Genomic DNA, 20,199 nt, shown 5'->3' with positions numbered 1-20,199 from the left:
TCAGGCTGAGCTTCAATTCTGCTGTCCTGCTGAAGTACCCTGCTGTAGCTGAAGCCTTCGGTGTGGGCAAATGGTGTGTTACTGAGCAAAGAAACTCTTTCTCTGATGAGGATGGGGCAGGGCATTGCCTATTCATGCCTTCATGTGCAAAGTGATGAAAACCGAATCCGCCGGGTTAGCTGGAGTAACACCAGAGAGAGATAACTGATGCAGCTGGTGAATTGATTTTGCAGTTTTAAACTGGGTATCTTTGAGGCCATATAAATATGCAGTCAAATTTTCTTATGATGAAACATTCAGGAGCTGCTTCAATATAAGTTGAGAAGGAAGCTCCCAGCCAATTTCCAAGCCCTTCCCTGGAGTCCCTTGCAGCCAGGCAGGTTTAGTCTCTCAATTATTAGCTGAAAGCAAAATGTACGTTCCCACCATCTGATTTCAGATGCCACTGGAGAATATGCCTCAGATACATGCATGAGGGGGAGACAGATTCAGGCACATCGGATGCTGTGGCTGCCTCTGACTGCTGTGAGCAATAACAACAGAACGGGAGTTTATCCAAAATGGTAGCAGAAATTAACCACTGGGTTTCTATGATTGGGTAAGCGATTTTCTAGAAAGAAGAAATGTGTGGTGAGACCTCAGGTGCTGCCCTTTGGCAAAGCTCTCGATCCCACACTCTTTGGAAAATTATTAGCTATGCTGGCATAGTCAGGAATTAGAAGAATAATTACAAAGTGGGTAAGGACCTGGCAAAAAAGAGCTGACAGAGGGCTGGTGGTTGCTTTTGGTGAGGTTGCTTAGTGCTTCCTGGGCTAATGAAGGGGACAGGGTTTGCTTGCTGAAGGGTTTACAGACTTGCTCACCCCATCTTCCTTGCAAGGCTGGGGAGCATCTGGTGCCTCTCAAGAAAGCTGGAAATGGGAGGAAAAAGGGCCGTGCAGCTGCTTTGCTCACCTGGGCAGCCACCGAGTCCTGCTACAGCTTGGAAATTTCCCAAAGGGCTTGCACCAGTGATATTTTAGCAGAAAGCTACCCTGAGTGGAAAGCACTTCCCTCCATCACCTGCCCAGGCTCAGGGTCCCAGTGTCCAGCCCCAGTGACATCACTGTTATTTGTCAATATTATCCCTGTCTCTGTTTGCTCTGGCCCTGGGGGATGGTGAGCGGCGCTGGGCAGGAGCTGCACTGGAACATGAGGAGGGCTCTGGGCACAACTGCTGAGAAAGCAATTAAAAAGAACATCAGTGTAAACTGACGTATTTAGCGTTGGGTTTGGTCTCAGTGGGACTCCATGGTGTGCGGCTGAACCGTAGGCTTTTCTCCATGACAGGTCTATTTATTTTAAAACGGGGAGCAGCAGAGATGTGCCTCCAGCCACCTAAAAAGCAGGTGGTTACTTTTCAAGGACTATTTCACCAGAATTTCATACCACAGCTCCTATTAAATAAAGGTTTGGAAAGGCGGATGATAATCTTCAGCATCTGCCTGAGAGGAAACACTGACCTGGATGTAGCATCAATTTGCAACGGTGTGACATGAAAAGACAGTACCACCACCGTTGCATGGAGATTATTTGCCTTTTACCTTACAGGATGAAAATGCACGGGGTTGATGTCACTTGAATCAGGTGCATCATCCCACAGCAAAGGCCATTCGCCAGTTCAGATGATCAAGGATCAAACTGATCCTTGCTGGGGAAAAAAAAATAACATAGTGGATATCAGCCCTGGGGCAGCACAGCAGGCATGGAGCTGGTTTTTGAGAAAGGGCTGCTTCTTGGCATAGCTCGATTCCTAGAAGACAATTAGATTCAGTAGCTTGAGTTATTTTTTTTACAAGATTCACTCAGTGCCCAGCCCAGCAATGCAGAAGTGGATGCAATTTTAGATCCCACCAGCTATGACAATCTACCTTGTCAACAGCGACTCTTTCCCCACTCTGCTCTCCAGAATAGCGCTCCCTGCACTGACCATACCTAAAACCTGCTTCCCAGCTTTCAGTCCCTCCCGAAGCCCCGGAGGGCTGCAGTCTTCCTTCCATCCCTCCTCGGTACAGCAGCATCCGGGCTGCCCGTGGCAAAACCATGGGTGATTTCTCTCAGCCCCCTTTTCTTTGTGGTCTCTCTTCTCTTCCATACATCTCTCCGTGGTGCGCTTTGTGCTGTATATACCAGCTGTGGGTGCATGGGAAGATGGAAAAAAACAGGTGAAAAGTGTCTTTGCATGTCCACGAGTCCCTGCAGTGCCACTCAGAAGTCACACCAGTGTCCCCCCCCACAAGTGTGTAGCAGGGAGGAAAGCCAGGAGCTCCTGGTTGCCACAGTAACCCTTGCTCCACCGCCTTTGGCTTTTACACTGGGAAAAACCTTTCCGTCTGTAAACACCCAGCTCCATGGACATGCCTGACACTGATACTACTTGTGGTGGGGCTATTTATTGCCAAGAAGCAATGGAGAGCCCCGCAAAACCATCGTCTTGCCTCTGAATCTTCCCACAACTTCCAGCCTCTCCTCGACACAGCCAGAAGACCCCAGTAAAGGTAAGCCTGGGCACTGTTTCGAATCCAGAGCATCCCTCTTTAACTTTTTTCTTTCTTTTTTTTTTTCCTGGTTGCACTCCTGAGTCAGCAATGGGGTGAAGGGAATATGTTATCATTGCAATCATATATTTCTGTGCTGCGTGTTAGTACATTGTAATGAATGTGTTTCCTGAAGGTGCGGTTGGTTTTTTTTGCAGTTGGTTTTTTTTCCCCTCTTTGTTGTCGCTGTAACTCCCGTTTCCTACTCTTCACTGAGATAAAAGGTTTCCTTCCCACCTACTCCCCCCCCAAGAAAAATACCTGACGAATGGGAATGACAGAACTCATGTATTTGCTCGCGCCTTGCATGTTTCCAGGCTGATTGCCTGAATTAGGGCTGATCTGAATTCCCACTGAAGTCCACTGGACTTTTCCCATTGCCTTGTCACTGAAGCAACGGTGTGGTTTTGGAGGAGCTTTTTGGAGGAGTAGGCTCAAAGCCAGGTGAGTGCAAGTAGCATTGCTATGAGGCTTGGGTGGAATAAAGACAATCTAATCCTGCTGAGGATGTGGCTTGGTAGTTTCACAGGTCATAAATGGTGACGGTTGCTGCATTTAGGCACATGTACGAAGATATTTTTTCAGAGCTAATCTATGTGTGTATATATATGTAAATATATAAAATGTCCAGTAATATAAATTATATCACTATATGAAGAACGTTTCAATTATAAAGGCAAAATATTTTCCATTTAGGAAAATTAAGGAATATTTCCCTTTGAGATGTTCTTTCTGTTGCTTCATATCTCAGCTGCAGAAACGTTGCAAGTGTTTCATCAGTACCTCTCTGTTCTCCCAAATGTGAGCTCACCGAAGGCAATTTAGAGGGCTGAGCAAACTCTCATTTCCCCCTCCTCCCCTGTATTCACACACATATATAACTCTACGTTAGTCAGTGTGCCTGTTCTTTAGCTGGGGTTATTTTCCTCTTAAAATATCTTGCAGTATATTGTGTACAGTACGCAGGTTTGAGTACCCAGCCGTTCGTGCCTGACGAAGGCAGAGCCTGTGGACTTGTGAATACTCCTTGTGCAGGCAGGTCACACGTAAAGGGCTGGAATTGCATGTGTGCAGGTCGCAGGCTATTTTATGTTTTTGTTTAGCACCTGTACAGAATTTTTGCAGATTATCAGCTAATTAGTTTGAACGGAATGTCTCCTGTTGACTTTTGGACTAGATGAACATAATGTCTTTATTTTCAAATGAGGCCTTTCTGTCCCCGCACAGAAAAACACATTGCCCTGCAATTACCGAGCAGCTACTGGTAATGGTGAGAATGTGGTAAAATTAGAGAGTTAGCAACCGGTCTTTAGCAACTAAGTATTTCCCCATAGACCATCTGCTTTGTTTGCGGGCTCTGCTGTGGATGCCTGTTTTACCCAACTACACCTCTGTACCAGCACTCCAGCCCCAAGTTTTTTCAAATTTCCAAATTTTCCCATTTGGAAAATGTCCCAAGTATGCTTTTGACAGCATTATGGACAGCTCTCGTTAGAAAGTGTGTAATGAAGCTGTCTGAGGGTCCAGCCAGCAATGCTGGTGCCCCATTACATATTACACTGGCGTACTTCCCTTCGGCAATGACAGCGTAACATGATGGCAATTATTAACTGGTTAATCATGCGAAAGTGGCACAGCAGCTCTGGGAAGTACTGCATAAAAAGCCAGTAAAATGGAATATATCCCATTTCCAGACAGGACATTGAAATGAAGAGAGAAAGATTAATGCCCTGCATCTCCAAAGGTGCTCTGGGTGCATATTACATGCTGATATGGGAAGCGCTGGAATATCTTTGCGGCAGTGTGTGTGTGTGTGTGTGGTCAGATGCAGAGAGAGGGAGGTAGGTCATGCACATCTTGCAAAGGCACAAGCAAGTGTCTGAGCTCCCTGGGAGGCTGCCGAGAGGCAATCCCTGCTTCCCCCATGGTTTTGGGAAGAGGCCAAGACCCCGCATCCCCCTGCGGGAGGGGACCGCTCTGCCAAGTGCTGCAGGAAGCAGTGGTGCTGTGTGATAACACCGTGGTTTGAACTTCCAGGAAGGCAGGAAAAAACTCACCATTTGCTGATGTTCAGGGTGGGGACAAATCACACAGGCACCTCCTGCTTGGCAGGAGGGTGCCTGGCCAGGGGCAGCCCCACAGCTGCTGGGGGCGGCTGCAGCCAGAGGTACCCCGGGCTGGGGAGGGAGCCACTGGCTCTGCCCCCCAGCCCCAGGCAGGAGAGTTGTTTCCTGATCCTGTTCCCACTGAGCTGAATTTCTTGTTTGGAAGCACTTCCATGAGACCCCGCTGGTGCTGTCCTACCTCCGGTCTGGTAAGGAGCATTTTGGGCAGTGCCTGTGAGAATGGGGAAAATGGGATGTGGAAGAAGGCAGTGCGAACTGCAGCTGTCTTGCAGATGTGCATTGCTCCAAACACCCAGCAGGGAGAGGGCTGGGGTCTGCCGATCCTTTGCAGGAGCTCCCTTCCCTGCCTGGGATGGGGGACCCCCCTCCTTGCTCACCCACACAAGTTGACTTCCCGGTGCTGCCTTATTGCTATGTCCAAGTGCTGCATGAGAAGAATGTGTCCGAGCGTGGCAGAGTGAGTTTTGCTTTATTTTGCTTCCAGAATCAGTGCCTGCATGCCCCAGACCCCGGAGGAGATCCCTGCTGCCTGCTGAACCAGACACTTTAGAAGGAAAAACCAGAGTCTGCGGCCAAGGGAGTGGTGGAGGTACCAGGTAGGCAAGAGGAAAAGTATGTGAGCCTGGGTAGGACAGCATTCCTCTCAGGAAGGAGCTAGCGGGGACAGGGCAAAGCTGGCTAAAGAGCTGCTGCGAAAGCCTGAGTGAGTTACACAAGGTCTTTGATAAAGAGCAGCAGCCCCGGGCATGGCGGGCAGTCACATACAGAAAGCTCTCAGGCTGTTGCCCAGGCTGCTGGCTTCTCCTCCAGCCCCTTCTCCAGTTACCAGGACAGGCAGCACTGGGGGCATACATACTGTCTCGCTCTCCTTGTCTTCTTCATCCTCCTCTTCAGTGCTCTCCATCACTCCCCGTCTCCAGATGCCAGCAAAGCTGCTGCTACCAGGGCTCGGAGCCTCGCCAGCCACGTGCCAGCCCTCACAGACCCAGCTGCTGGCCCGTTCAGAGAAACCAGCGCAACTCTCTGCTTTCCAGTCTGCAGAACCTTCTCCTCAACATTTTTGTAGTTTGACAACACCACCACTGGCATCTCCAAGAGGTGGCCCATGAGATGGAGACAGTAACAGCACCTTGAGGGTGTGAGTATTGCCTGTGAGATGGAAGACAACTTCTCCTTCCTAAGGTGCACCGCGGAGCCTCACGCCAGGGCGGCAGCAGCAGCTATAGGGTGTCCCCAGGGTGCTGGCACCACATCAACAAGGATCTTGCCCTGATGTGTCCCACCAAAGCTGTCACAATTCGTGGGAAAATAACAGCCAGCTGTATGGGCATGTTTTTCACCAAAGCAGTTACTTAAAATGGTTTTTTGCTTCAAACCTTCTATGAGATAAAGCCATTCATGTAGAAAAGCCGATTGTTCCCCTTGTAATGGAATTTAACTGAATTATGACCACTTACGTGTAAGAGATTTATGCTGAAACCCTCAGGACTGGAAGGCCCTACAGACCAATGTGGTCTCTTTGGTCTGCATTAACACCCTTGGAGTTGGCTTGTGTGAAAAACCTCATATTGGCAGCGTAAAGAGAAGCGAAGGAGATCGGTTTTGACAGTCACCAGCCCTCAGAAAGATGCCTCAGGTAGTGGAAACACTAAAAATGAAATCTGGTCTCTTCCTCACCAAGAAAAAGCCAAGCAATGTCCAGCACAGCTACTCCCTTCTGCCGTGCTTGCAGGGTCATCCTTTGGCTGGGGGGTGGACACCACCAAAGCGGCACGTGATGGATGCTGCAGATACAAAGCTGGAAAGAGACGTAGCCACAGCTATTTGATATCTAGCATTAACATAAGGAAGGCAATGAATTTAAAGCATGAGGGAGTTTTGCCATTATGAATATGTTTATAGGCCATGAATATCATTCAACAGTCTAGTATTAGGGCAGCCCACATCCATTAAATTCCCCTTGAAAACGAAAGGCTAGAGCCAGCAAGTGTGTGCAAGGTGTGCAAGGTTTCCTTTTACAGTGACTCATAGCTCAGGAGGACGGGAGAATCTGACCTTGTGTAAGAATTTAGGAATTTATACTGATTCCATTTAAAACACCTCGATTGTTTTATTGCTTTACAAGTTTCTCTTCTCTTCTCCCCACCAAAACCAGATAGGTAAGTAAAATACCATATAGTTTTAAATTAAACATCCAGTTATAATGATATAATATGATATGATACAATATAATAGCATATAATATTATATAACTTGCTTTGTTATACATCCCATCACGGAGGTCATTATAGAGGGGAGCTGTTTAATAGGGAGCAGACACTTGACTATTACCCCAAACAGGGCCCCCTATGCTTTTATTTCCCAATGCAAATATTGTAGTATATAAGACTCTCTTAAAGTGGAGAGGGAGGGAAATTTGATGCAGCCTCTCAGGAGAGTTAGGGTGATGGAAGGATTTCAGTAAGAAATTAAATGCCATCAGCAATTTAAATTTCTAAATAAATAAAAGCAAGTGCAATTACATTGAGGGTTTTCTGGGAAAAGCTCAATCAGCTTCAGCTCCTGCCAAGGTTGGGAAACTGAGTTACAGTGGCCAGGTGGACAGCAATAATCATTTCCAAGGACATTCTCGTTTGTACCTTGACCCCATGGTCATGCTCCTGGCAACCCAGCCAGCCTGAGCTGGGTTTGCCCTTTGCTGCTTTTGGGGCTGGGTGCGGACACATGACGGCCGCATTACCCGCAGCCACGATAGCAGTTTATTGCCCCACCAAGCTTGAAATTAGCCCCTGGCACAGATCTGAGATGCAAACAGACTCTGGCAAGGTTCCTGGCTCGAGATAAGCCTTTTCTTACCTTTAGTGCTCATTGAATGAGCTTTGTCCTCTGCTGGCCTTGGGCACGCCTAGGGAGGGTGAGAGCTCATGGTTTTCATGGCTTGAGGAGCAAAATGTGCGGGATGGGAAGAAAAAGGAGAGTGATGCAGGAATGTCAGTGTAGGATAGTGAGTTGGGATGAGAATTTGAAAGACGTGGGAAGAAAACGCTCATTATCAGAGCTACATTATAGGGAGAAGACTTGAGAAAAGCTGAGGATCAAAGTACCAGGAGAAATGTGATTTGCTCCTACTTGGTTAGAAGACACTTGTGTCTTAACAGGACCCCAAAGTCAGCTGGAACAGATCCCCAACCACTTCAGATGGTTGCTTGAGGAAGCACGGCACGTGTCCACTTCTGGCACCACTTGTGGTCCCAAACAGCCCTGGGCAAGGAGCACAGCCAGCTCTGCTCGCACATCTCGCTACGACGGATCCACGACCTTATTTCTGGTACAGTTCCCACCAGGACTGCGGGTCTGCCTGCTCGGCTTTTGGCTTCTCTTTGTCAAAATGAGGACTTTTAGCCTGTGGGAAGAGAAGGAATTATTCCACATACAGCAAGATCCACCCAGGAATATGAACTTTCTTTGTACCAAATTGGATCTGCCCAGAGGAGCCTGACGAGGGCAGGTAATCCATTCCCTTCAGCACCTCTCAGCCTGGGCATCAGGTCCTGCTTGCGGGGTGAAGCACTGGCCACTGTGGGATGACAAAGAACCAAGTTTTGATATGTGCTGTATGAAGCACATATAATGCTGTGTCATGGGCTACAACAGCCACCTTTCTTTGGTCTGATTTATCATCTCTGCTTAGCCAGCCATAGTCATCGCTTTGCCAAGAGCCTCTTCACCACCATGATGTCCTCAGGTGCTACTTGGGAAAGACGAAAGGAGACATGCTGCTGTCCCAGTGCTTTCGTACATTCTATGAAATATTCTGTAATAAGAAAAAAAAAATGCATGTAAATCATAGAGAGCAAATTAAGCAAAGGCAGCGCTGAAGTTCTCACGTGTGCTGATCGAGGCAAAGGGATCGCAGGTGCGCAGTACCGCGCTGAAACCTTGCTGCTTTTCAGAAACAGTGCAAAAACCTTCTCAGATTGAACACACGCAAGATTTCTTCCCCACGTTTCTAAACAAACAGTAAGTTAATACGTGGGGAAAAACCCACATATACTACTGGAGTGCACTCAGCCGGCTACTGAAACAACCCCCTAGCCTTGCCCTCAGAGCCCCAGCTAGCCCCTGCAGAAAGCAGGAAACAAGGGAAAACGCGGAGCAGCCTTTGCTCTAATAATAGACATGTTTTGCATGCATGTTGAGTCAGTGAAGTTGGTTTTGCTTGCTCACTACAGCTCTCATGCTCCACCCTTCTGGCTTTTTTTTTTTTTTTTCTTTTTATTGTTATTTTTTTTCCCCCAGCTTTTGCAATCTGACAGAGACGGGTGAAAGTAAGTTGAAGAGGAGCTGGAGACTGGTCCTCAAGCCCTGTCTGCACTAGGCAAAGGACAGCCAGCCACACCACTTGCTTTAGCCTAAACCCACCCCCCTCCCCAAGCGCTGGAGATAAATTGTGGTTGAACTGATTTTCCAGGTAAGCCTTTTTTTTTAAACACCAAATCTTGGTAGCTGAGTACTCCCTTACCAGGAAATTGAAACCGTTCAAAGACAAAACACAGCAGAAAATGGTGTAACGTCAGAGCAGGGAATCCTCAGCTGCTCCGTGTAATAGATATGCTGCTTTATTTACTCAGCCTCAAGCAGATCGGGCATTTGTGCCATCTGACTTATTTCAGATACCACAGTTGAAAGTGCCTTATAAACATCCACAGGAGGTGGCCGGACAGATGGAAAAAAACCACACCAACTTTCTCTCTTTAAGTAAAAGTTACTGTACGTGTTTTGCCTGCTGTGGCATAGTGAAAGAAAGAAAGAAAGAAAGGGAGAAACAGTTCATTGCCGGCAACGCTAGTTTAAAGTTCACTCAGCAAGAACTAAGTTTCTGCCAAGTTTTTGAGGATAAATAGAGTTGTGGTTCTGGGGCCTTGGGGAAAACTTGAGAATGAGCCAAAAGCTGACAAAGAGAATCCCCTGAATAATTATCCGATGCTCTCAACACGATGGTGGAACATTCGGTCCTGCTTGTTGGATGTCGGAGATGTGGTGGTGGTCATGATGCAACAGTTACAGAAACATCCCAGATAGATATCTGAAAGATTAGGAAATGTGGGCAGCCAAACCAGGGCACCCTCTGCTTTTGTCAGAAGGTTATGCCAAATGGAAATTTTTCATCTCATTATTTTGTTTATAGGATGAAAGGATCTTTCAACAATTCTCATCAAATTTTGGGTGTGCCGTTTTTCACCAGATTGAGAATTTAATCCTGTTGGAACAATTGATCGTTTTCTTATAATTTTACCTTAAGAAAAGTTTACAGGAACTTGAGAACATTCTGGGACAACATTGCTCTGTACTCAGAGATGTCTGAAATTTAGCGGTGCCTGGGGAGGAATAATAAAAGTACTTGGCTACATCAAAATCCTTTTCATTTTCCTTACAACCAAGGGCTGGGAGGGCTCGGGCTGCTTTCCACTCCCCCTGCACAGGCTCCCGCTGAGCCCTTCTGCTGTGCTGGGGAGGGCGATGCCTGGGCCCTTACCCACACCTGCAGCTGGGGGGACTATGAGTTGAAGGAGCAAATGCATCCCAAAAAACGATGTCAGAAAATGTGAAGCCCCTGAAACTTGTAGTTTTGGCCCAAACCTTGGTTTTCTCCTGCTGCTGGTGTAAGGGCTGTGTTTGGCAGAGCTGGGCAGCTAAACCATCCTGAGGGGAGGTGGCTCACAGAAGATGCAGCAAAAAAACCCCTCCCAATGCCTTTTCTGACCCTAAAACCCCCTTCTGCGCTCCAGGTCATGCCTGCCACCACCAGCAAGGAGAGCGGGAGCAGGTGAGACCAGCTCGTGCCAGGCTGCCTAAATAATGAAGGAAATACCACTGCAGGGCAGGTTTACCTCAGATTTGGTTGCAGAGGAGGCTCTGGATTGTTCTGCGAGAGTGGGAGAGTTTGTTTTCTGCTTCTGCTTCTCTTAAGTCAAACCACAAGTGAAGCGGTTCAGATCTGGAGAGACTCAGTTCCTATAATTTCTAGCAGGGAAACAGTGCTGCTACTGCTTTTGTTCTTTTCTGTGGAGATTTGTAGCTTTGCTGGGCAGGAACTCTACTGAAATGTGCTTAGCACAGCTGGAGCCTCTCGTCACAGCTGTAAAAGAAACAATTAAAAAGAACATTTGTGCTCATCAGCAGTGTCCCATTGCCTTCCCTCAGCGCTAATACTCACACTCAGCTGCCTTTGATAAAGCCATTAGTCAAATCTCGCTCATCTTCTGAGCAGACCGCCCATATTGATGAGCGCCCCGTTATAAGGGATGGGGAAGATCCTTCCGTCGCTTCTGACACAACATTTTTTTTTTTTTTGCACACTTCTCTCAGAGGCAGCATGGACATCAAGGAGTATTTTGCCAGAATTTCTTACCGGGGCTCGTACGATAAGCCAGACCTGGCTACCTTGACAGATATATTCCAGCACCACATCCGAGCAGTCCCTTTTGAAAACCTCAACATCCACTGTGGGGAAAGGATCGTGCTGGACCTGGAAGTGACTTTCAACAAAATAGTGAGGAAGAACCGCGGGGGCTGGTGCATGGAAAACAACAACCTTTTATCTTGGGTCCTGAAAACCCTCGGCTATGACGTCACTCTTCTGGGAGCAAAAGTTTTTGTCCCAGAGTATGATGCGTATGCAGAGGAAATAGATCATCTGCTGCTAAAAGTGGTGCTTGACAACAAATCCTACATTGTGGATGGTGGCTTTGGGATGGCCTGCCAGATGTGGCAGCCAATGGAGCTGGTTTCGGGAAGAGACCAGCCACAGACTCCGGGGATCTTTCGCTTCCTGGAGGACAATGGGGTCTGGTACCTGGAGAAGATGAGAAGGAAGCAGTGCACTCCCGATGGAATTGTCTCCACTTCCCATGAGCTGGAAATAGAAGGTCGCCGTCGGATTTATCACTTTACCCTTCAGCCACAGGACATTGAAGAGTTCAGAGCCCGCAACAACCACCTGCAGACAGCACCGAAATCCCTGTTTGTTCTAAAGTCTCTCTGCAGCCTGCAGACCACTGACGGCATCCGCTCTCTTGTAGGGTGGAAGTTCACCGAGATGAAGTACAATTACAAGGATAATATGGATCTAGTGGAAATCAAAATCCTTGCAGATGATGAAATAGAGAAAACACTGAAAGAGAAGTTCAATATAACACTAGACAAGAAATTGGTACCCGTCAATAGAAGCAGGCTGTCGGTGGTTTAACTCGCTGCCTGAATTATAATTCAATCCAGTGGCATTACATGCAATCCTTACCCCCATTTCTGACAAGCATCTAAAGGTTAAGCCTTCTCGTTCCATCTACACCAGTGTAAGGCAGAGCATATTAGCATGAATCTGGAAAAGAAATTGATTTTCACAACTACTCCTGAATGTCTTTTTGGTTTGGGTACAAATAATTTCTTCCTTGCTCAATCAAATCACTCCCCTTCTGTTTGTGCTTAGCTGGAAGCAGACTCTGCCCATTCCCTACTCCTTTCATCTCTTAAAAGCTTTTCTGAATACACCCAGAGCAGCAGGACGGAGTGATGGAGCTGTATGTCTCTCTATTACTTTGTGCTGCCACCTGGGGAAAAATCACACCCACCTCTTAAATGAATACCATATCATTTTTTGCAATTTAATAGCCAGAAAAACAAAGACGTCCCGTGCCAGGTTTGCTACAGTTAAGCCATAAGCCTGTCCTTTTTGCTCTTGCATTCGCAACACCCTCCCTCTCATGTGGCAGCTGGACGGTCCCACACCTGTGCCACCCTGCGTGAATACTTGCGGATGGACTATTTATGGCCTAAAACTGATGATGAGAAATATTAGTGGACAATTCAGTCTTGTTTCAGACTTTACACAAGCCCTGCTCTCCCAGTGACATAACCAAAAAGCACTATTTCTCTGAACTGAAAGCATCTCACATACATTTCGTTTGCTACCACCCAGCAGCAGACTGCTGGGAATACATGCTTCTCTCTCAAGACTCTACTCTGAGTGTTATTGCACATTAATTATTGTGGCTGAGCTCAAGCACATGCACAGAATTATTTTTCTGAAGCATATCTGTTCTATTGAGGATGTGTTTGCAGTGATACTAATTGTACTGATATAAGGAGAAATGATGAATCTTTGTCGGATACCTAATAGCTAAGATTTTTTAGCAAGAGAAATTACTAAAATGTGATCACTTTGCCCTTGTGAGAAGATGCTTGATGTTCCTTTATGTACAAATCTTGGAAGCATTATAACTATGAACTTATAATTAAGTAAATTATATAAGCAAATTACAATTAAATAATAAAAAAATATCAAGAGTTGTGAAGTAGAACTATTCAGCTGTTTTTTTCCCCAAATTACATGTATTCCCAAAGTGAAAAATGTCATTAACCACTGCAATTGTCCTGATTATTTGTATGTGCTGCTATTTTGAAGCTAAGGCTTTTAAAAATACAGTAACTCACTGACCCTTTTTTGTGTTATGCAATACGTGCAGCTTTCTATAACTAGCAATTTATACTTAATAAAAGCTGCAGCTATTCTTACATTCAAAACGTGTTTCAGAGAATCACAGCGAGTTCCCCAAATCCCCATCTTCCCAGAGTCAAATGCGTGTGCATGTGCTTGGCTGCACGTGTGTAAGGGTCCCTTTGAGTGTGTGAGGCTCCCTCATCCTGCAGGGAAACAAAATGGTAACGACTGACCTTGCAGTGGATTGCAGAAGAAAAAGGGGCTGCTTATAGTGTGGCCCAGCAGCTCGCAACACAGATGGTCGGAAGAAACTGTCCCAGGAGCTGCCTTGTTTGCAGACTGTATCCCGTGGTCCCCGCTGGGGTCCGTGGAAGAGCGAAAGCAGCTAAGCTGGGTGCGTTTATCCTCGCAGCAGCCTGGCAGCAGGGGCAGAGCATCAGGATGGAGGTAAAAGCCCAGCCAGGTCTCGCAGAGCTGTGGGGCAGGAGAAGGTCCATGCAGAGACCAGAAGCTCCATCGCCTGTGGGGAAAGACATGGGAAACATCTAGAACGGGCTGCACCCATTGCTGTCCTTGTGCCTGGGTGTTTCTCGTGCTTTGGGCTGTTGCATATGCTCTGGAGGAGGAGTATAGAGTTACAGAAACTTAGAATCATTTAGGTTGGGAACAGACCTTTAAGATCAGAGTTCGGTGTTATGTCCATTGCCCTGGAGATTCAGCATGTGAAGGACAAACTATAACAGGAAAACCTGCTTTCCTTTCAGCTGACTCATCTCCAGCGTGTGCCCCATCCCCTGCTCTGGCTGCTGCCCCCTTCATGGCACAGCTCAGTGCTTCTGGCCCTCCTGCTCAGCACAGCCACAAAAACAGATTTTATTGCCAAGCAAGCAAATGAATCTCTCTGTTGAAGGGGGAAAAAAAATAAAAAAAAAAAAAAAAGAAGAGGAGGCTCTTCATCTCAGCTTGTACTGGTTTGCTGTTTCCTTATCACTAACTTTGGAAACAAATCCTTAAAGGCATAGCACTCCAGGAGCAGCGTCCTCCCTGCCAAAGGACAGGGCTTTGCTTTGAACCCAAGGGGATTCAGACAGCTAAATGACTTGGCAAATCTCACCTTGGTGCTCTGGTATCTGCCGCAGAGAATAGCTTGGCGCGATGCGATTAATTCAGCAGTTGCCATCCCCCACCAATAAATCAATTGGCTTGGATTACTACCTCTCTAGCACGGGTTGCCTCCTACAGGGATCCAGGCCACACGAGTGTCAGTGTTGTAAAATCTGTATCAAAATTTGCACTGTCGCTTTGCTGCTGCTGCATGGGTGCAAGCACCAAGGTGCCCCAGAGACTGAAGCTCCTGGGCGACCTGCGGGGTTGAGGACGGGGTTGTAACCACTCACAAAAGTTGTTTGCAACACCCATACCGTATTTCTCCTTTGCATTTGTGGAGGGCTTCAGATGTCCCATCAGTAATGTGGGAGATTAAAAACTACTCAATATTGCAATCAATTTGGGGACTGGATCATTTTCAGGCTCTCTGTGCAGCACCTAACACAATGAATTGCATGTCAGGGCTTTCCACACATATGCCGATACAAATAAGCCAATAAATCCATCAGAATTTATATATATTTATAAAAGAAGAAACACTCTCCCCCCTTTTCCTGCTCTGCTGGAGGATAACGCTGTTCCTGCCAGGCAGTAAAGGCAGCCTGGACCTTTAAGAACAGCAGTTCCAGTACAAGTCTTCCTGGGAACTTTGGAGCAAACCGAAGTGGAAAGCCTGAGCTCGCGGGTTGAGAGGTGAGTCTCAAGTGTCTGATCTTTAACTTCATCTCGCAGCTGTGGGTCAGCCTGTTTGGAAAAGCCCACCCCTCTGGGTCTGCATACCATGTGTTTAGCAGCACAGGCATATTAGCGAAGTATAAATTACAGGAAGCCCAGAGCCGACAGCGTGCACTGCACCGCAAGGACATCGTACGAGTACAAAGATCAAGTGCTCCAGACTTAAACTAACCCCTTTATGCTGAGCCTGAGTGTATGAAAAACCCAGCATGGCTTAAAATCAAACAAATAGTATAGGCATGTGCAAGAGGATCCAGCTCTGGAAGCCTCTCATGAATTTCAGCAGAGAGGAACTGTTCCTAATATTCAGTCTAATTATGAAAGGACGCAGCGATCCCCAGGGATGCTTGCAGACAGGCAGAACTAACATCTGAATCTCGCTACCCACCAAGCTGCACGAATGCTGAACGAAGCTTGGCTGCTGCAGGAGCAAAAGTAAACAAGACAGATCCAGGCTGAGGCTTAAGATATCTGGCAACTTGGTTTTGGAATGCAAACTCTGTCCCCTAGGCGAGGGCTCGCTCGCTGCTGCAGCCCCATCGCTAGCATGATGGGAACGGGTTGAGCCAAGAAGAAAAGTCGCCTCCGGGAAGGGGAGGGAGTAAACACTGGTTTACATGAATGCTCCCTAAAGCCGATGATTTTGTACTGCAGCTTTGTTATACGTATACCTCTTAAGTACTCATAGAGATCAGAGCCAATTTTATCAGCTGCCAGGAGGCCGTCTCTACTATGCAGTCTTTAAATTGATAAGGCCAGAGAGGGGGCAGCTGGGGAAACTGAGGCACGGGCTGCGAATTTCACAAAATATTTTTTCCCAAAGCCACACTGTGAACACCCTACAGAGGCTCTCAAGGGGGAGGTTGCTCATAGCTGGAAGAGGGGAGCTGGTTATACACTGCACTCTCACCGGGGTGATGGGGACACACAGACCCAGGAGACAGGTTAGAGAGAGGACATCGGGTCTTCTGCTGCTGCCTGATTTACTGCTTCAAAGCAAACTTCACGCATATCAGACTCACCAGACTAACAGACTCACTTGGGCCCCTCCTGGTCACAGAGGTTCAGCTCAACGCCATCACAGGGAAAAGACGATTGTATCTGGCTACACAAAATGGCTAGAAGTGGGAAAAGAAAGAAAAATGAGGCAGAGGACTGCAGGATGAGCTTGCCAGTGTACACGTGCGCTGTCTGTTGGGGAGGGAATGGCTTTCTACAACCAGCGTTTCCAAGGAGATCCTGCCAGAGATGAGTGCCCTTGTCCTAAAAAAGAGATGGAAAAAACCCATAAAATGCAGTATCAAAGACACATTACTGTTTTTCATGTAGCCTCTTTGGGTCCTTTTGAAGTGAAAATGTTTATTTCTTATTCCCTTAGTGGGATAGCCCTCTATTCTATTACATTTTCCTGTGTTGCTGCATCAGCCAGTCTGAATCCTGGTACTAGTGCAGATCAGGAGCAATATAACTGAGTTGTGCTGCTGGCATCAAAACCGGGGTTAAAGCCCAGCGATTAGATCGTGTGATGTGCTCACTGGCTGCGGTGGGGGTATGTCCCCCTATGTGTTTGAGGTGGGGGCATTCCCACCTATGTGCTTGAGGTGGGATTTTCCAAAGCTCCCAGCACTGGCTTGAGTGCTGGCGTAGACCTGGGGTCAAACTGCTGGTCACCCCTACGGTAGCAGTTGGACCAAAGCTACTGGAAGGTAACTTCTCCCATCTCATCTACATCAAATAATTTTTGGAAAATCCTCCCAGGAAACATGCAACCGAATTTCAAGGAGGAAGAAATCAATTCAGAAATCAATACAGTCCTTAGCAGATTGTGAATTGTTCTGGAAAACAAATATCCTTGCATGGAAAAAAGCCACATTAAATCTAAATTAAAAGCAGATACCAGATGAGTCAGTGGATTAAAAGCGTTATAGGGAACCTTTTGTATCTTAGCCACACAGCCAGTACTAACGACAGTCTCATTCTGTTAATGAAAGGAAAGGGGATCAGAGACATGAAGACACAAAATATATCCAATAATTTGAGTTGAAACAAAAGCCTTTGGTTTGTAAAAGATGGTAAAAGAAACCAAAGGCTGATGAATATGCCTTGAATGTATTGTTAGTAATTATCAATTCCTCTGACCCTTAGGTTAGAAAAAACCAACAGTTCCTTCCTTTCAACAGCCAGGGTCAAAGCTCTGTCTGAACTCGACAGGGAAACTAAACGGATTAAGAAAACAACAATCTGCTTCACATGGAAGCCTGTCTGAAATGGTGACACACTGAGATGTTAATCCCAGTTAGCTGAAGCCACGAATGTAAAACCTTCCAGTTAAATTACCTGTGGGATAAATAAAGAATTGCCTGCCTGTTACGGTAAAGGAAACAGTAAGAAACTGCTGTGACTTTTCAGCTGGTATGAACTAGCAGTTTTTCTGCAAACCTGTTGTTTGTCAGTTCTCTGAATTTTTTGTCACGTGGGACCCTCATCCGGGGCCAGAGATGTGGTTGTGCCACGTGCCGTGTCTTCCCATAGGAAAGACATCCACCTAGGTTGAAGGCAACATCTGAGTGAAAGCATGATAGCCACCTGCTCCAGTCCTATGATAGTCACCCGCTCCTGTCTGCATCTCTTTTTTAAGAAATACAGATGGCAGGCATTCACCTCCATCAAGGGCACAGAACGGCCTAGGCTCCCCTTGCAGGCTGGTTAACCTGTGCTACAGGAATAGGGGTGACCCCCTTGACAGCTGCACAACAGTAACTGGTGATTTTTCTGGTCACACAGGCAAAATGAACATTCAAGAGTATTTCGCAAGAATTTCTTACAATGAGTCCCACGAGCACGCAGACTTGCAAACCTTAACCATCATCTTCCAGCATCACATCCAGGCAATTCCTTTTGAAAACCTCAGCATGCATTGCAGGGAGACCATTGAACTGGATTTACAATCTACTTACAATAAGATTGTGAGAAAGAAACGTGGTGGATGGTGCCTGGAAAGCAACCACCTTTTATTTTGGGCCTTGCAAGAATTAGGGTATGATGTCTGTCTTCTTGGAGGAAACAGTTATGAACCGGCAAAGAGGGCATACACTGCTGAGACAAATCATATCCTACTGAAGGTGGTGATCAAGGGAAATTCCTACATTGTAGATGCTGCTTTTGGCGGTGCCTACCAGGCATGGAAGCCATTGATGTTGATTTCTGGGAAGGATCAACCCCAGATCCCTGGCATCTTCCGCTTCACGGAAGACAATGGCTCCTGGTACTTCGAGAAAGTCAAAAGGAAGCATTACATTCCTGAGCAAAGCGTCCCTTTCACTGATACTCCAGACCTAGGGAACATCAGAAAAATATATACATTCACTCTCAAGCCACGACATATAAACGACTTTCAGGAGCTTAACACATACCTACAAGTGTCTCCAGATAACATACTGGCGAAGAAGTCGATCTGCACGCTCCAGACCACTGAAGGGGTTTATGCCTTAGTTGGATGGACCTTCACGGAGGTGAAGTATAACTACACAGAAGACGTGGACCTGGTGCAGATCACAACTCTCACAGATGAAGAGGTTGAGAAGACACTGAAAGACAAATTCAACATAGTGCTTGAGAACAAGCTCACACCAGTAAACGTTCGCGGCTTGCCACCTAATTTAGTGGATACGATCTAATTCTAACACTGTGCTAGATGGATCTTTAAATAGCCAATATAAAAAATTCTAAAATTAACACTAATAACATTAATCTGATTCTAAAGTTGAGCTAGTCAGATGAACACAAAGCTTGGTCAATTCAACTACATTGCTAATTAACTGTATAGTCTGATTGCATTTTTTTTTTCTTAAGCCTCTCCGTCTACATCTTACGACCTCTAATTTGCTCATCTGGAAATTGCTTTTTGACTCCATAACATTTTTTCCACCTCTCTGGATCTCATTTTATTTCAGAGGTATTATGTGGCAAGGGAGACTAAAATGCTACAGAAGAAGCTGTGTTACCATTTTACACAAAAGACCTCTAACCTTTTTTGGTATTATTTCCAATCTTCTCAGCAGACTTTTACAAATTATTCACTTCCTTTAACAGGCTGAAATAGAAAGTTGAGCAGAATTTGGCTTTCAAAGACTTCGTAAAAAAAAAAAGGAAAGGTTAAGACTTTCTCAAAACAAGCCACTATCAGGTGCTGATTAGCTTATGATGAAATAAGGAAAGGCTTGAGTTCTATTCCTTCACCAGAAATTGACTTAAAGTGACCTATTTATGCAAGGGCACTTAAAAACCCCCACAAGCTCTCTGATTTTGAGCATCCAAATTTTCAGAATCTGATTTTTCTGTTGTTTTTTTTTTTTTTTTAATTGAAACAAAATCAATAGAAGCCGAGATGATTCAACAGTTCTTAAAAATCAGGCTGTTGGTATCAGAAATGAAAACAAAAGTTAGATCAACCCTAAACTTCTGGGGTCTAACCTTCCCACAATGTCAAGCGAGCCTGACATTATTATAGAGAAAACTCTTCATATTTATTACGAACACCATTCTGCACAAAAGCTACCTTAGATAAGTCATACTGCAGACGCAAAAGAAAACACCGAGAAGTTCGGACATGCCACCAGTGTGGTGTCAGAGCACGTTATACGAAACAGAAAAGCCATTTACCTTTATGATACCTGTGGCAGGTATGGTGCAGGATGTGTCATGACAGAGGGTGACAGAGGAGCGTTGGTCCCCAGCCAGGGAGAAGCTTTTGATGCTTGTATTAGTCAACCACACAGACTCACAGGGCACCTGATGTGCCTAAACTCCAGGTGCTTTCCCAGATGCAGTCTGATGTGCTCTTTCCTTCCCAAAAGGGACCTCCAACCTTCCACCTCCGCCAGATGAAGAGGAGACACGCCTGACAGGGAGAGAATGAAACAAAAAGCCCTGCAGCCCTTTGAAGATGCAGAACGCCAAGTTTTAGAGAGGAAACACATTACTTTGTGCAAATAAATATTTGGCAGTGTATTTGTTAGTTGTGGCAGTTCTGAAATAACCACCTGCTGCAGCTGAAGCTTTGAACCGATTGAAAAAGTTCCTTTGTGGGCAAAGAAGGATCATTTTGTGCATTCGCGGAGCACGGGAACACACAGCCTGCAGTACTTTCGCAATT

At 46.2% G+C, this 20,199-nt stretch overlaps 2 protein-coding genes and 1 long non-coding RNA gene across 3 annotated transcripts in view; 2 read left to right on the top strand and 1 right to left on the bottom strand.

The window, feature by feature from the left end:
• Positions 1 to 13,059, top strand: part of LOC119157610 (arylamine N-acetyltransferase, pineal gland isozyme NAT-3-like) — a 37,902-nt gene extending 24,843 nt beyond the window's left edge. The window contains exons 7-13 of the mRNA XM_037408631.1: positions 440 to 598; positions 1,993 to 2,537; positions 2,894 to 3,020; positions 5,187 to 5,298; positions 9,002 to 9,173; positions 10,492 to 10,529; positions 11,072 to 13,059. Of these exons, the coding sequence (XP_037264528.1) occupies positions 10,495 to 10,529; positions 11,072 to 11,951 (915 nt within the window). The 5' untranslated portion in view covers positions 440 to 598; positions 1,993 to 2,537; positions 2,894 to 3,020; ... (1 more) ...; positions 9,002 to 9,173; positions 10,492 to 10,494 and the 3' untranslated portion in view covers positions 11,952 to 13,059. The remainder of the gene's footprint in view (positions 1 to 439; positions 599 to 1,992; positions 2,538 to 2,893; positions 3,021 to 5,186; positions 5,299 to 9,001; positions 9,174 to 10,491; positions 10,530 to 11,071) is intronic.
• Positions 8,376 to 19,809, bottom strand: LOC119157614. The gene is made up of 7 exons (XR_005107600.1): positions 19,707 to 19,809; positions 18,458 to 18,631; positions 16,067 to 16,162; positions 13,436 to 13,722; positions 11,559 to 11,702; positions 10,594 to 10,841; positions 8,376 to 8,516 (listed from the first exon to the last, which is right to left on the bottom strand). It is a non-coding gene; the product is annotated as an uncharacterized LOC119157614 (long non-coding RNA).
• On the top strand, positions 14,938 to 19,411 carry LOC119157611 (arylamine N-acetyltransferase, liver isozyme-like). Its single transcript, XM_037408632.1, has 2 exons — positions 14,938 to 15,002; positions 17,829 to 19,411. Exon 2 carries the CDS (start codon positions 17,834 to 17,836, stop codon positions 18,719 to 18,721), a length of 888 nt encoding a protein of 295 aa, XP_037264529.1. The 5' UTR covers positions 14,938 to 15,002; positions 17,829 to 17,833; the 3' UTR covers positions 18,722 to 19,411.
• Positions 19,810 to 20,199: the final 390 nt, after the last annotated feature.

Source organism: Falco rusticolus, chromosome 15 (assembly GCF_015220075.1).
Source record: "Falco rusticolus isolate bFalRus1 chromosome 15, bFalRus1.pri, whole genome shotgun sequence".
In the NCBI taxonomy this organism is placed as follows: Eukaryota; Metazoa; Chordata; class Aves; order Falconiformes; family Falconidae; genus Falco; species Falco rusticolus.
Note: the sequence above shows the minus strand (reverse complement) of the source record. Positions and strands in the feature narration are given on the sequence as shown.

Bases quoted from the DNA above. Each gene is read 5' to 3' on its own strand.
- LOC119157611 (XM_037408632.1), top strand. From the start codon at position 17,834: ATGAACATTCAAGAGTATTTCGCAAGAATTTCTTACAATGAGTCCCAC.